General features: G+C 37.5%; 1 protein-coding gene across 1 annotated transcript in view; it reads right to left on the bottom strand.

Annotated features, from left to right (window-relative positions):
• cyth1a (cytohesin 1a) overlaps positions 1-11,815 on the bottom strand; it is a 53,985-nt gene extending 42,170 nt beyond the window's left edge. The window contains exon 1 of the mRNA XM_060892599.1: positions 11,641-11,815. Within this exon, the coding sequence (XP_060748582.1) occupies positions 11,641-11,716 (76 nt within the window). The 5' untranslated portion in view covers positions 11,717-11,815. The remainder of the gene's footprint in view (positions 1-11,640) is intronic.
• Between the last annotated feature and the right edge of the window lie 1,010 nt (positions 11,816-12,825).

Below are 12,825 nucleotides of genomic sequence, written 5' to 3'. Positions count from 1 at the left end.
ATTTGGGCTGGTCGAATATGAGGTGTGCTGCTGCATTCTGAATCATATGACAGGGTTTGATGGAGTTGGCTGGGAGGCCTGGGAGTAATGCATTGCATTAGTCCAATTTTGAGGAAACAAAGCCTGGACTAGCAGCTGTGCAGCATGATTAGTCAGACAGGGTCTGATTTTCTTGAGGTTATACAGAATAAACATAAAGGACTGTGTAGCATTAAACTCTGCTTCCCTGTGGGTTAAAGCCATTAGAAATTCTGAAAACAAAATTATAAATCCAAGAAGGCCATTTTCAATGCATACACCCTTAGGCCATACTGAGGACACAACCAGGAAAAGACCCAGGACATTCATAAACATAAATATTAACATACAAGGCAGGGGGACACGGTGGCTTAGTGGTTAGCACATTCGCCTCACACCTCCAGGGTTGGGGGTTCGATTCCTGCCTCCGCCTTGTGTGTGTGGAGTTTGCATGTTCTCCCTGTGCCTCTGGGGTTTCCTCCGGGTACTCCGGTTTCCTCCCCGGTCCAAAGACATGCATGTAGGTTGATTGGCATCTCTGGAAAATTGTCCGTAGTGTGTGATTGCTTGAGTGAATGAGAGTGTGTGTGTGTGTGCCCTGCGATGGGTTGGCACTCCATCCAGGGTGTATCCTGCCTTGATGCCCAATGACGCCTGAGATAGGCACAGGCTCCCCGTGACCCGAGGTAGTTCAGATAAGTGGTAGAAAATAAATGAATGAACATACAAGGCAGCCGTAATAAAACATTGGCTAATCAAATCTTCAGAGCAATTGCCTTATTTGTCTTTGACTCCAGACATCTCCATTTGTTATGTGAGGTGATGTAGGAGAGACATAAATGCTACATGTATTAAAACAGGAGAATTTGTAAGCAGCTCCAAGTCCCTCCCAGCAAGAAAAGAGAAATGATTTCTAGAGGTAAAAGTCATCCAGTCTGCAGTGTGATTCACCATCAGACTTATTATGATGATCATGCATTAGGTTCAGTTCATGTTGCATTATGGTTTCTCAAGCTGTCTCAGTTTGGCATGTCAATCATGGGCTCGGTAACACCTCAAAACATTTCAGATCTACTGTACTGAAGTTAGAAAAGAAACTAAATAGCATTTCCGCATTGTTAGACGTTTAACAACCTGTGTCAGTCATACTGCCAGGAACAAGGATGTGGGACGGTCTGGGTAACATATGTAACAAGGTAGTTTCACAGCACATTTTATGATCTGGTTGGGGAAAACCCTAACAATCCCTGTTTTTCTCGACTTTTTTCTCAGAAATCACAGGAACTGTGAGAGACTGTAGGATTTATAAGTCTAGCCTATTACAACAATATATCCTATTACGACATTTAGCAACTACAAAATGTCTCATTAAGTCTAAACTAATTCTTAGAGACAAAAAAAACTTCACTGAAATCACTATTAAATCAACACAATACAATCTATAATAATGGGCAAGCACATTGGGCAAGGTGCTGGAGTAGGTGCACAGTGTGTAGCACATGTTATACACTGGTATAGTTTCACAGGAATAAAGTATGTGACAGTTTGACCAAAGGATAGAGATATAAGGCTTGCGCATTACTCTGATCACTGATCACTCTCTGCGTAATGTGCCAGATACACCACTAGGTGGTGGAAGCACTATGTGTTTTTTGTTGTTCTTCTTGTTGTTGTTGTTTATAGACTTTCTGAGCAGAGGAGGCATCCCATCCAGGCTGATAGTGTTAAGACTACTAGATTTCACAAGATTTAATCCCAAATGCTTTTAGCATTCAATCCCAAATCAATGATTTTCACAGATATCAACATTGGTACATCTACAGAATAAACATGTCAAAAGGAAATTCAGAAATATTTAAAAATTCATAGTATATATTTTTGTTGGTGGTCCTTCAGCTGTTCCCTGTTCAGGGTCACCACAGCAGATCACGTGGTCAGCATATTAGATTTGTCAAAGGTTTTACATCAGATGCCCTTCCTGACACAATCTGCCTTCATCTGGGCTTGAGACCGGCACTGAGAGTTAACACTTCATTGGCTGGGTTAGCTCCCTGCCCGGGACTCAAAAACGGGCCACGGCAATGAGAGCACGGGATCCTGCCGCTGGACCACCAGGAGGCAATTCTTACTGTTGAGTAAAAGTCTGCATATGTTTAGGCTAAACATTTATATCAGTTATATCTGTTCACTATGATTGGTAATATTCAGAGGTGGGTAGAGTATCCAAAATCTGTACTCAAGTAAAAGTACAAGTACTTATGGAAATATTTACTCAAGTAAGAGTAAAAGTAACAATCTTAATAGTTACTTGAGTAAGAGTAAAAAAGTATCCGATGAAAAAACTACTCAAGTAGTTAGTTACTAGTTACTTCTCATCTGATTGATATGAAGCAAAAACCCTGATTTTCAAACTACTTGGAGAGCTTTCACACACCTCTCCTTAAAAGTCTCTTTATTCTGCTAATATAAAACACAGGCTGAAGTATAAAATGTGATTAATGGTTTAATGATGTAAATGAATGATGTGCTGGGCTAACCTGCTCTTCCTTTTAAGATTAATTTACTTTATTCTTACATTTGTTACATTTTATAAGTAAGTACATGTATTCTTTAAGTAGGGATAAAACAAAATATAATCCCGTTTTTATTTTGTAGATGTTCTACACTTTAGTGAAAAAAAAACTTAGTCAAAAAAACTTTAGTGAGATGTCAGGATTTGCGTATAAATGCAAAACGTCTTACAGCATGCAATTCAATTTTGTGGAACATGGATATGAAAATGCAGACGCTTATAATGAGCGTTTGTACATGAACGTGTTGTTTGTAGGGTTCACAGGATAGCACGAGAGCGTATATGAGGGAAAACATTCAGACAGTGTGTGAAATGTAGTATTACGTTAAGGTCAAAGTGTCCATAGTTACCAAATTACCATCAAATAGGCATAATTTTGACACTTACCACTACGTGTTTTTTTAGGTTGGAGCTGGAATTCTTGTAAGCTGCGATGTCTGTTTGTTTTGGTGCACACAGAATGCATCGCATTGTAAAGCTATTATTTTTTACATCTTGGAGTGAAAATATAGAATTAATTTGAGGCCACGGGTGATCTGCCTTTGATAAAGCGCAAACGTCTTCCTCTGCTTCAGCCATCATCTTCCAACAAAAGGCCCGCTAAACTTCAGCAGGAGATGCGCAGCATACTCTCGCGAAGCAGCCTCTCCGACGTTTCGCGAGACTTGTCATATTAACTAATTATTATTTATTAAATCTCATATTTATTACCATTTGAGTAACGGAGGAACGTCGCCCATTGTAGCGAAGTAAAAGTAAAGTTTTTCCACTAAAAATCTACTTGAGTAAGAGTAAAAGTACACATCTTTAATTATACTTAAAAAGTACAAGTTACCCAAGAAAATGTACTCAAGTAAATGTAACGAAGTAAATGTAATTCGTTACTACCCACCTCTGGTAATATTTGGTTACTAACACTGATTTTATATGATATGAGAGCCGGTGAATATTTGTCTTATTCTAATATACATACTCTCTAATAACTTGTATGTCCATGACTTTATAACTTCATCAATATTTGTCACATGTGGCTTAGTGCTTTGCATGTTTGCCTCACATCTCTGTGGGGGTTTGAGTCCAGTAAGCTGACTGACAATCCCTAAACTTGAGGTTTCCTTTGACCCTGTGTTGGATAAGCAGTTCCCAAAATGGATGGATGAATCATCTTCATTGTAATATTCAGACTTTTATACTTCCTGACATCTCAGTACTAACTGTGCCAGCTGTTAAACACAACCCTGTAAATCAGCTCTGGAGGATTATTGTTCTGTTCAAAGAATAAACCCACATTACTGATTTCATTCGCTCCTCTTTAAGTATCCAACTCACCTACTATTTTAGTGAAGAAACTGGAGAGAAGGGAAGAAACCCAGGTGGACCTGAGGAGCATGCAAACTCATAAACAAACAATAGATCCTTGGCTTGTGGATTGCCAGACAAGTAATCATTTCTCATAGCTGCATGGAGGTACATTTGACTTTTTCTACCTAGGATACCTGGGAGATTGTAAGCCAAATGTGCATTATAATACACAGAATGATGTATTCTTATACAAACATTTAAGTATTAACTTCCCTTCATGTTTTATAACACATCACTAGAAGGCTGGGTCATTGCCAACACTGAAGCAGCTGACGCATGTTTTTGTGTGTGTTACCTAATGATTCAAGACTTTATAAAAAAACTTTGATAAAGCCATGTCTTGCCGAAGCGTAAGAGTGATAGTTGTTCCAAATTCCACATAAAGGTGTTAAACAAACAGTTCACTCTGTGTTTGTGACAACATCCACATCTGTGCAATGACACAAGTCCTGTATCTGTATGCCTCATACTGTATATACTCCAACTGCATTTGTACTAATTCACATGAGTACCAAACCTCAGTCTTTAAACAGCATTAGTGTGACTAAGGAAACTCAGTAGACGATGAACTGCAGATTGTAATAATCCCAAATCTAAACAGTGGATAAAAACAGAGATTGTCAGTGATCCAATACAAGTATCAGTACTGGGACAATACCAGCTAAAAATGGTAGAGCTGATATTGGACATATCTAATATCCATATCAAATATGATATGCTGTATATTTGGAAATACATTCCTCAAAGGTCTCATGGGATAAGACATGGGACACCCTGGACAGAGTGCCAATATATCACAGGGAACAATCTCACACACTACACACAAGTTACAGATTTGCTCTAAACTGTTGTTTCCAGAATGTTCCGGTAATCGATGTATCCACTCATCATCTTTCGATTTCACTATAGGTAACGATTCTGAGCCTTTTTTTTCATCCAGCATATTTAAACTAACAGCGAAGTGTGGATGGAAAACAGAAGAGGGGACTGAGACACACACAACTAACAGGCTTTGAAAATTAGATTTAAAGATCGCAGACTGGATTTACTTGTAATGGATTCTCTTTGAAGCAGCTCTGAATCTCATAGTGCTCAGCATGAAACTTCATACCCATCACCTCTGGCACAGATCTGTCCATCCCAGAGCCATCACAAATATTTCTATACATCTAAATCTAAAGAGATTTAAAATGTGAATAATCTGAATTGGATTCGTATTGTATAACAGTACTACATTAATGTTGGGGAGTTGCTTGCTATACTTGCATATACTTGTATACACACACGTATATATATATGTATATATGTATATATATATATATATATATATATATATATATATATATATATATATATATATATACATATATACATATATGAAGCCTAAGGTGAGGGACACTTTGGATGAGGTGTCAACTGATCATACTGTACACACACACTCAATGAAAAATGTCATTCAGTCTGCAATGCATGTCTTTGGACTGGAAGAGGAGACCTGAGTACGAAGAGGAAACCCCTGAAGCACAAGAACATGCATGCACACAGGTCAGTGGCAGTATAAGGTGGTATGAGATCAAAGTTCAGTTTCAAGCCTCTTGGCTACTCAAAATACTCAATCATATATCTCATGAGTCACATCTCAGACTTTGTTTAGGTAAGCTGGGGATCAGTTTTTGGCCCATACCTGGGTTCAAAGTTTTCACCCGGGGTGCATTTATATTTGACAAAAACATATTGGAAAACAGGAAACAGTTACTGTCTTAACTGTTCACATTCTAGTGAGACATACTGAGCATCTATTAAGTTGCCCTTCTTAATTAAAATTTCACTCTAAAAACTGAACAAAGAGTTGAAGTAAATGTCAAATGCAGACTAGGAAAGCTAGAAGTCTCAGACAGGGAGGGTGTTATTCTCTTCTTTGTCTGTGGCTGTATAAATCACGTGATATGAGGCACGTGCTGTTCCATTTCTGTTTGGGTTTCTGTTGCATCAAGTCGTAACGCTTCTGAGCAGGGTTTCATAACCCATGGTAAAAAAGGGGTATAGACCCTGCTTCTAAATTACAAGTGTGAAATGTTTCTCTACTTGGGGTTAAATGTGGGGTTTAGAATATCAATAGTACAGGGTTTAGCACAGTGTGAAATGCCCAAATGTAGCACAAACACCACTTTAAGTCTTAGACAGTGTGAAGTGTGTGTTAGATCCACTGGGTGATCTAGTAGAGCTGGGAGGAGTGTGACAATTGAAGCAAACTGGGGATAAATGGGGAAAAACCCTGTTCCTAAAACCCTCTAGATTTACTGTCCTTGAACTCAGCCTATAGAAGCCTCCAGTAGCTGACAAAATTCACATCAGCTCTGCTTTTAGCAGCTTATTATTTTCCTGTAGTACACAGCCCCCAGAGCCACGTCCACCCTCAATAAAAGCAAAGCTATCAGACAGCTCCAAATTACCGTGCTCTGAGGAACAGTGCCTTCCTGCTCCTCAAACATACGCTGCCACAAGCTAACCATTATCTAGTGTGATCTTCCGCTTCTTTTATTGTCCTCGAGCAGCCCCGCTGTCATTAACTTTTAATATATCTTTCTGTACTCTGGCAGCAAAAAAGCAACAATCAGATTGCAAGGACAAATATAATGTCCTGTTTTTTTGTTTGTGGACCGCTTCCTGTATTATTTTTCTAGGGAAAGCAGCCGTTTTCAGCTGGGTCGGTGGAATGATGGGCAGTAAACAGCCCCTATGCCTAGTGTGCAGCTCAAATGCACAGCTAGTGATTAAAGGTAACGTGCATCTGGTGAGGATAACAAAACATTCAGACTTGTTTGCTTCCAGGGAAGCAGAAAAGCAATATTAGGAGATCTGGGTTTATCAGCCTACGTTGTTCTGCTCTCTTGGACAGCTTTAACTACCTTATTGTGGGACTTCAGCTGAGCATAATGAAACCAAGATTGTTTTGAGATGTTTAAAATGTGCATACAATAAAATGTGTTTCAGGATGTACGTAAAGAAAAAGCACACACGAGTACATGTTGAAAGACTTTATTTATTCTCTTTAACCATTTTTATCAGTAGACCGGCTGATTGGGAATCGACTCTTTAGACATTTTGAATCAGTATAAACAAATGAACTATTTTATTTCCTAAAGTTGGATTTTCCCTCTGTTGGAAAAACCTCATGCAGACTTTTAAAGAAAAGATAACGCTATTAAAGATAACGCTATTAAATTTTTAAATGTTTATGAACAAGCATTTGGGGCATCTCAGAGAGAAGAAATAGGTTTGGTATCACCATTTTCTTTGAAGATATTAACATTGTGTACATTTATTCAAGTTACTTGGTGAAACCAGGACTACTTATGAAAAAATAAACTAAGCCCTGAGTGTCTACATACATATGTGCCATTAATCACCACTGTTCACTGTGACATGAGATGAAATTTCCACTTTTTTGTGCTCTGGTAAAAGAGTTAAACACAAATTTCCTTAAATCAATATTACTGTGCAAAATAAATTGAATTAATAAGTTCCAAAATGCATGATTTTGTTTTACGATTTATTTTGATTTACTGCATGAGCTAATCATAGATATGTGATTGAAAGCTGGACAGCACTGGAGGAAGATAAAATATTTATATTTATATTTATCATATATTTAAAAAAAAAAAAAAGTCTGTTGAATAAAAGACTTCTTTTTTTTTTTAAATATATGCTATAGGCATGGTAACATACAATAATAAAGCAGACTACAATGTTAATTGTCTTGTATTTGCTAGCTCAAGTCTTTTACATTTGATGCCCAATGACGCCTGAGATAGGCACAGGCTCCCCGTGACCCGAGGTAGTTCGGATAAGCGGTAGAAGATGAATGAATGAAGTCTTTTACATAAAAGATAAAGGATCCATTAGCACCAACTACTGGACTGGAGAAGAACTAAGTATAAAGCATTTACATTTAGAAGAAGATTTTAAGAAGCTTTTCTTCGCATATCTTAGCTTTGGAAGCTAGGTACACAACATCCCTGGAGCAGAGAGGGTTGAAAGCCTTGCTTAAGGGCCCAACAGTGGCAGTTTGCCAGTCCTGGGGCATGAGCTCAGACCTTGCAATCAACAACCACTTGAGGACCACTGGTCATTACAGTGGGTTTCTGCATCTTTACAGTGCACTTAATGTTGCTGAAGAACTACATCACTTGGCGGAAGAATTATTATTATTATATACTGGAAAATTACTGCATTTTTGTGGCTCTGTGCTTATTTTATAAAGCATTGCATTTATAGTATTTTACAGATTTTACAGCATTTTGCAGATGTCCTTATCCAGAGTGATTTAAAAGAAGTGCTTTCTGAATTTGATGCTCATTCACCAGGTCACTAACTAAGAACACCATCAGAATAAGCACTTTAGTAGGTAGGCCTTTTCACGTCATTTTAAGACAGCCAGTCACTCAGCTGTTTAAACATCTAGAGAAAGTTTGTTTCACCTTCCAGGAGCCAGAACACAGAAATGTCTTGTAAGTACCTTCCTGTGCCCTGAGAGACAGTGGGACCCATTGAGCAGTGCTGGAGGATCTGAGGGAGCGGGGTGTGATAAGTGCTTTCAGTTAAAGCACTGGCTGTGCATATGTTCTGCTTTTCTAAACGCAATAGATGTAGTGTAAGACCATGGTTTACAGCGATATTAGAACAACTAAGGAAATAAGGAAACAACTAAGGAAATACTCTGCTCCACATCATGCCTAGCAATGCCCCATAGCTGTTCTAACATCTCTGTAAACCATGGTCTCTTTAATGGAAGTACATTTATGGTGTCTGGTGATAATTAGTTTGTCGATGCTGCATTTATGTCTTATATTATTATTATCATTATGAAAAGAATCTTAAACATATGAGATAAACATCAGCTCCAAATAACATTCTGCAAGTTGTAGAGTGCAATGCAGCTTCATGAAGATTTCAGACCTCCACTGAGACGAAGCCAACCCTGTGAGGATCCTGAGGCATCTAGAGATCTATCAGCTCCAGTTGGATTCCGCTTCATGAAGCTTTCGTACATTCAAAGAGAAGATGCCAACTACATGTGGTCTTTGAGGACAACAACCTCCTGAGCAACACACAATTGTTAGACTGTACATGACTGTAGAAAGGACTTTATTCATAATAACACTCTCTGGTGTTTATAACAGTTTATAACCACACCCTCCGGCTGGTTCCTCTCAAGGTTTCTTCCTCTTCCATCTAAGGGGTTTTTTCCTCGCCACAGTCACCTCAGTCATCTCAGACTTGCTTATTCAGGATAAATACAAACATATTTAAATATAAGTCTAATATTAATCTTGAACATTTTGTAATATATTTCTTATGTTCTGTAAAGCTGCTTGAGACAATGTCCATTGTTAAAAATGCTCTACAAATTAAATTGAATAAATTGAATTGAATATGACAGAGTTGAGCTGAGATGGGGCGTGGCCAGAAGCTGACTTGGATAGCTGGTGATTTAGTAAATGACAAGCTTCGAATGAAGATGAATGTTGAAGTTTTGGAACCTGATCTGTCTGAGCTAAGAGTATACGCATGGAGACCTGAGACCTTGGCCAGACTTCAGGTTTAAAGTGCTGCTGCATCACTCACTTTTAATAAGATTTACATATACATTTATGTCACTTGGCAGACACCCTTATCTAGAGCACCTTACATTTAGCTTGTTTATACAGCTGAAAAATCGAGTGTTAAGGGCCTTGCTCAGGGGTCCCGTAAATGGCAGCTTGGTGGCCCCAGGATTCAAGCTCACAAATTTCCAAATTTCCAAACACATTATCGACTGAGCTACCAAAATATAAAGCAAGGGCTAATTCCCACGTGCACCAGTAGAGATGAGTAGGTGAATGGCATTGTAAGTAACATAGCAAACATTTAACTAAAGTGTTAATAAAGAAATAAATTCAATATATCTCTCCATTTGTCTCACACTCAGACTATCCTGTGGACCAGAGGAAGGCTTCAGGTTGCAATTTCATTGGTTCTCTACACTTCAATTTAACTTTTGTTGTGGAAGTTTTGAGAAAATAGCACACAGGTAGGCATAGGCAGGAGTAAAATGTTTCACAATTTATTGTGTGCTTCTGGGCAACAGGGCCCAACGCTCATCGTTTAGCAAGAGAGAGGACGGGCCCCGAAAATGTGGAGTTATGTGGAGTTTTTATAAACATGATTCAAACACAGAATCTGAAGAAAGGAAAACATCATCTACCATTGGCTAGATGGACAACTCCTGGTCATCTCCTGATCAGGATAATCTTACCCTTACCAAGGTCTGCCTAGAGTTGTTTATGAGCCAACTTGTCTCCAACTCATTCTGACACTCTAATAAGTTTATACAAACAATCTCTGCTAATAACAATCTCTAGTCACAACCAACTTCTAGTTCTGCACGCAGATAGTCAGAACTTCACAAACAGCTTCTTTGTAAAAAATTTCCATCACAGTTTACTATATCAACTATATCTTGATGTGAAAAGCTCATTTTCTCACAGTTTTTAAAAAGTTTGTTGGTTGTTTTCATGTTTAGAAATGCTGCACTAAATTGCTTATACATGAAAAGATACATACATTATAGGGGTAGAAAACATAGACACTTTAGCACTTCCATTTATAAGTACTTCCTGTTTTTACCAGCATGCATACTAAATTTTCAGTTTTATAACATTTGTTTACGGGGGGAAAATAAATAGGATAAATATTATTCAAGTTAACAGTGCACAGATTACAGTACACAAATGTCAGACAACACAACACAGTGACCATCAAATTATTTAAATATTGCGCGTTATGCAATAACTCATTTATATAACAGTGGAATGCAGTTCAGGATGCATCAGACAAGGTGGTACAATTGTGATATATATTAAACATGTATATTAATGACAATACAAAAATGAAATGATAAATTATTATTATTATTATTATTATTATTATTATTATTATTATTACATATAATAACAATCGCTGTAAACAAATTATGTTGACTGAATAATCTTTCAGTTAGCTAATTATACGATTTATTACTTCCTCATTTGACAATTTCTTTTGCTTTATTTTGTTTATTTGTTTGTTTATTTATTTATTTTATTTATTTATTTCACTACATGTTTTTTAGATTGTATATATACACAATAGTTACACTAACAATTGACACGTCTTTAGTTTGGTGCTGCTATTTAAGATAGAAAAAATATATTCTTTAGTAATAGTTCAGGAACAAACTTCTATCATCAGTATCTGATACAGTATTTCTTTTTCCCCCTGTCTTGCAATGGGTTTCAAGTGACACGATATAGCAGTCTGAAGAATTCTAACAGAGCTAAATATTCCTCTAAGGAAATCTTGTTTTTTTTCTTACTATATACACCACCTAATCTTTACCACACCTTCCTCTATAAGCTTTAAACTGAGTTTTAATATGAACAGTAAGCCGTATTCATATCACCGCTTTCCAAATCCAGACAACGTGAATACAAACCCACCCAATCGAACCCAACAGGACAAAACTCAGGACAGAAGCAGGAACACAGAAGATGAAAATAAGACGATGTTTAAAAATACGGATAATAAGTAAGAAAATGTTAACAAGCAAGATTTAATTTAAGCGCTAAACAAGACCATTACTTTCTCTGTCAACGCCGTTGTCTTACCTGAACACGGGATCGTCACTGGCGGACACATGAAAGCCTGAAGGCTGCACATACACAGTTCATTCACTGTCCCCATTTTGATGCTCTATGAAAGTGTTTGAAGTTTTTTATTGTGAAACGCTAAATTAGTCCTCACTCTCGTCTCTCCTGCGATGTCCTCTTTGTCTTCTCCAATTTCAAATCGTCAGCAGCTTATGTGTATGTGAAAGTCAGTGCGGTGGCCATCGTCACAGACTTTCAGAGGGTTACTCCAAGGTTACAAAAGCCAGTTCCTTCTTCATAAAGCTCTTTTTTTTAAAAGTCCTTTTGTCCAAGTGTGTGAACACTGTGAGACAGAGAGCGTGTGGTAATCCTAGTACATCTCTCAGTGATCTGGCAATCACAGCCTTCCTCTCTATCTGTATAGAGACTTAAACTCAGTTCTCTCTCTCTCACTCTCTCTCTCTTTCTCTCTTTCTCTCTCTCTCTCTCTCTCTCTCTCTCTCTCGCTTGCTGCTGATTTATTGAATGACTACATAAGATATATAATCAACACAAACCTTGTTAGAAAATTAAACACATAATTGTGGTTGTGAAAAAAATCACACAATTAGGTGCAACCCACACAATGTTTTCAGTCTTTTTTTTCTGAAATTACACAACACGCATGCAGCAGAAGTTACAGCAAACAGTCCCACTCGTTTATCATAACAAGGAAAATGTGGTCAGAAATTTCCTCCTCTAACCGAAACCTGTCACTGATTTTTTTTTTTTTTTTAACTCTCTCAGATCTTGGTATGCATTGCATATACGATATCTTTCATGATATCTTTCCATCAGCACTTTGAGTAGTTAACGCTCATAAAAATAATAGAAGCGTTCATAAAGATGGCCTTGTTGCTTGGCAACAGGTGGGCGAGTTGCTCATATTGTCTAACACATGTTCAGATCCGCTCTGTAGTACGCTGACATTTAGGCATATACAGCCGCTTATACTGAAAACACACACACACACACGGATTTTTGCAGGTATAGTTACTATATACATTGTATATATTCTATTCCATTCACATTACAGTTCTCTATACTATATTTTATTACATGTTTTTTACATTTCATTAATTACATATTTTCATAGATCATTTATTCCTTAATTTTGTTCATGGTTCTTATGGTCCATTGTAAATAAAAGACTTTCCTTTATAC

This window comes from Tachysurus vachellii, chromosome 18, assembly GCF_030014155.1.
Source record: "Tachysurus vachellii isolate PV-2020 chromosome 18, HZAU_Pvac_v1, whole genome shotgun sequence".
Classification (NCBI taxonomy): domain Eukaryota; kingdom Metazoa; phylum Chordata; class Actinopteri; order Siluriformes; family Bagridae; genus Tachysurus; species Tachysurus vachellii.
Note: the sequence above shows the minus strand (reverse complement) of the source record. Positions and strands in the feature narration are given on the sequence as shown.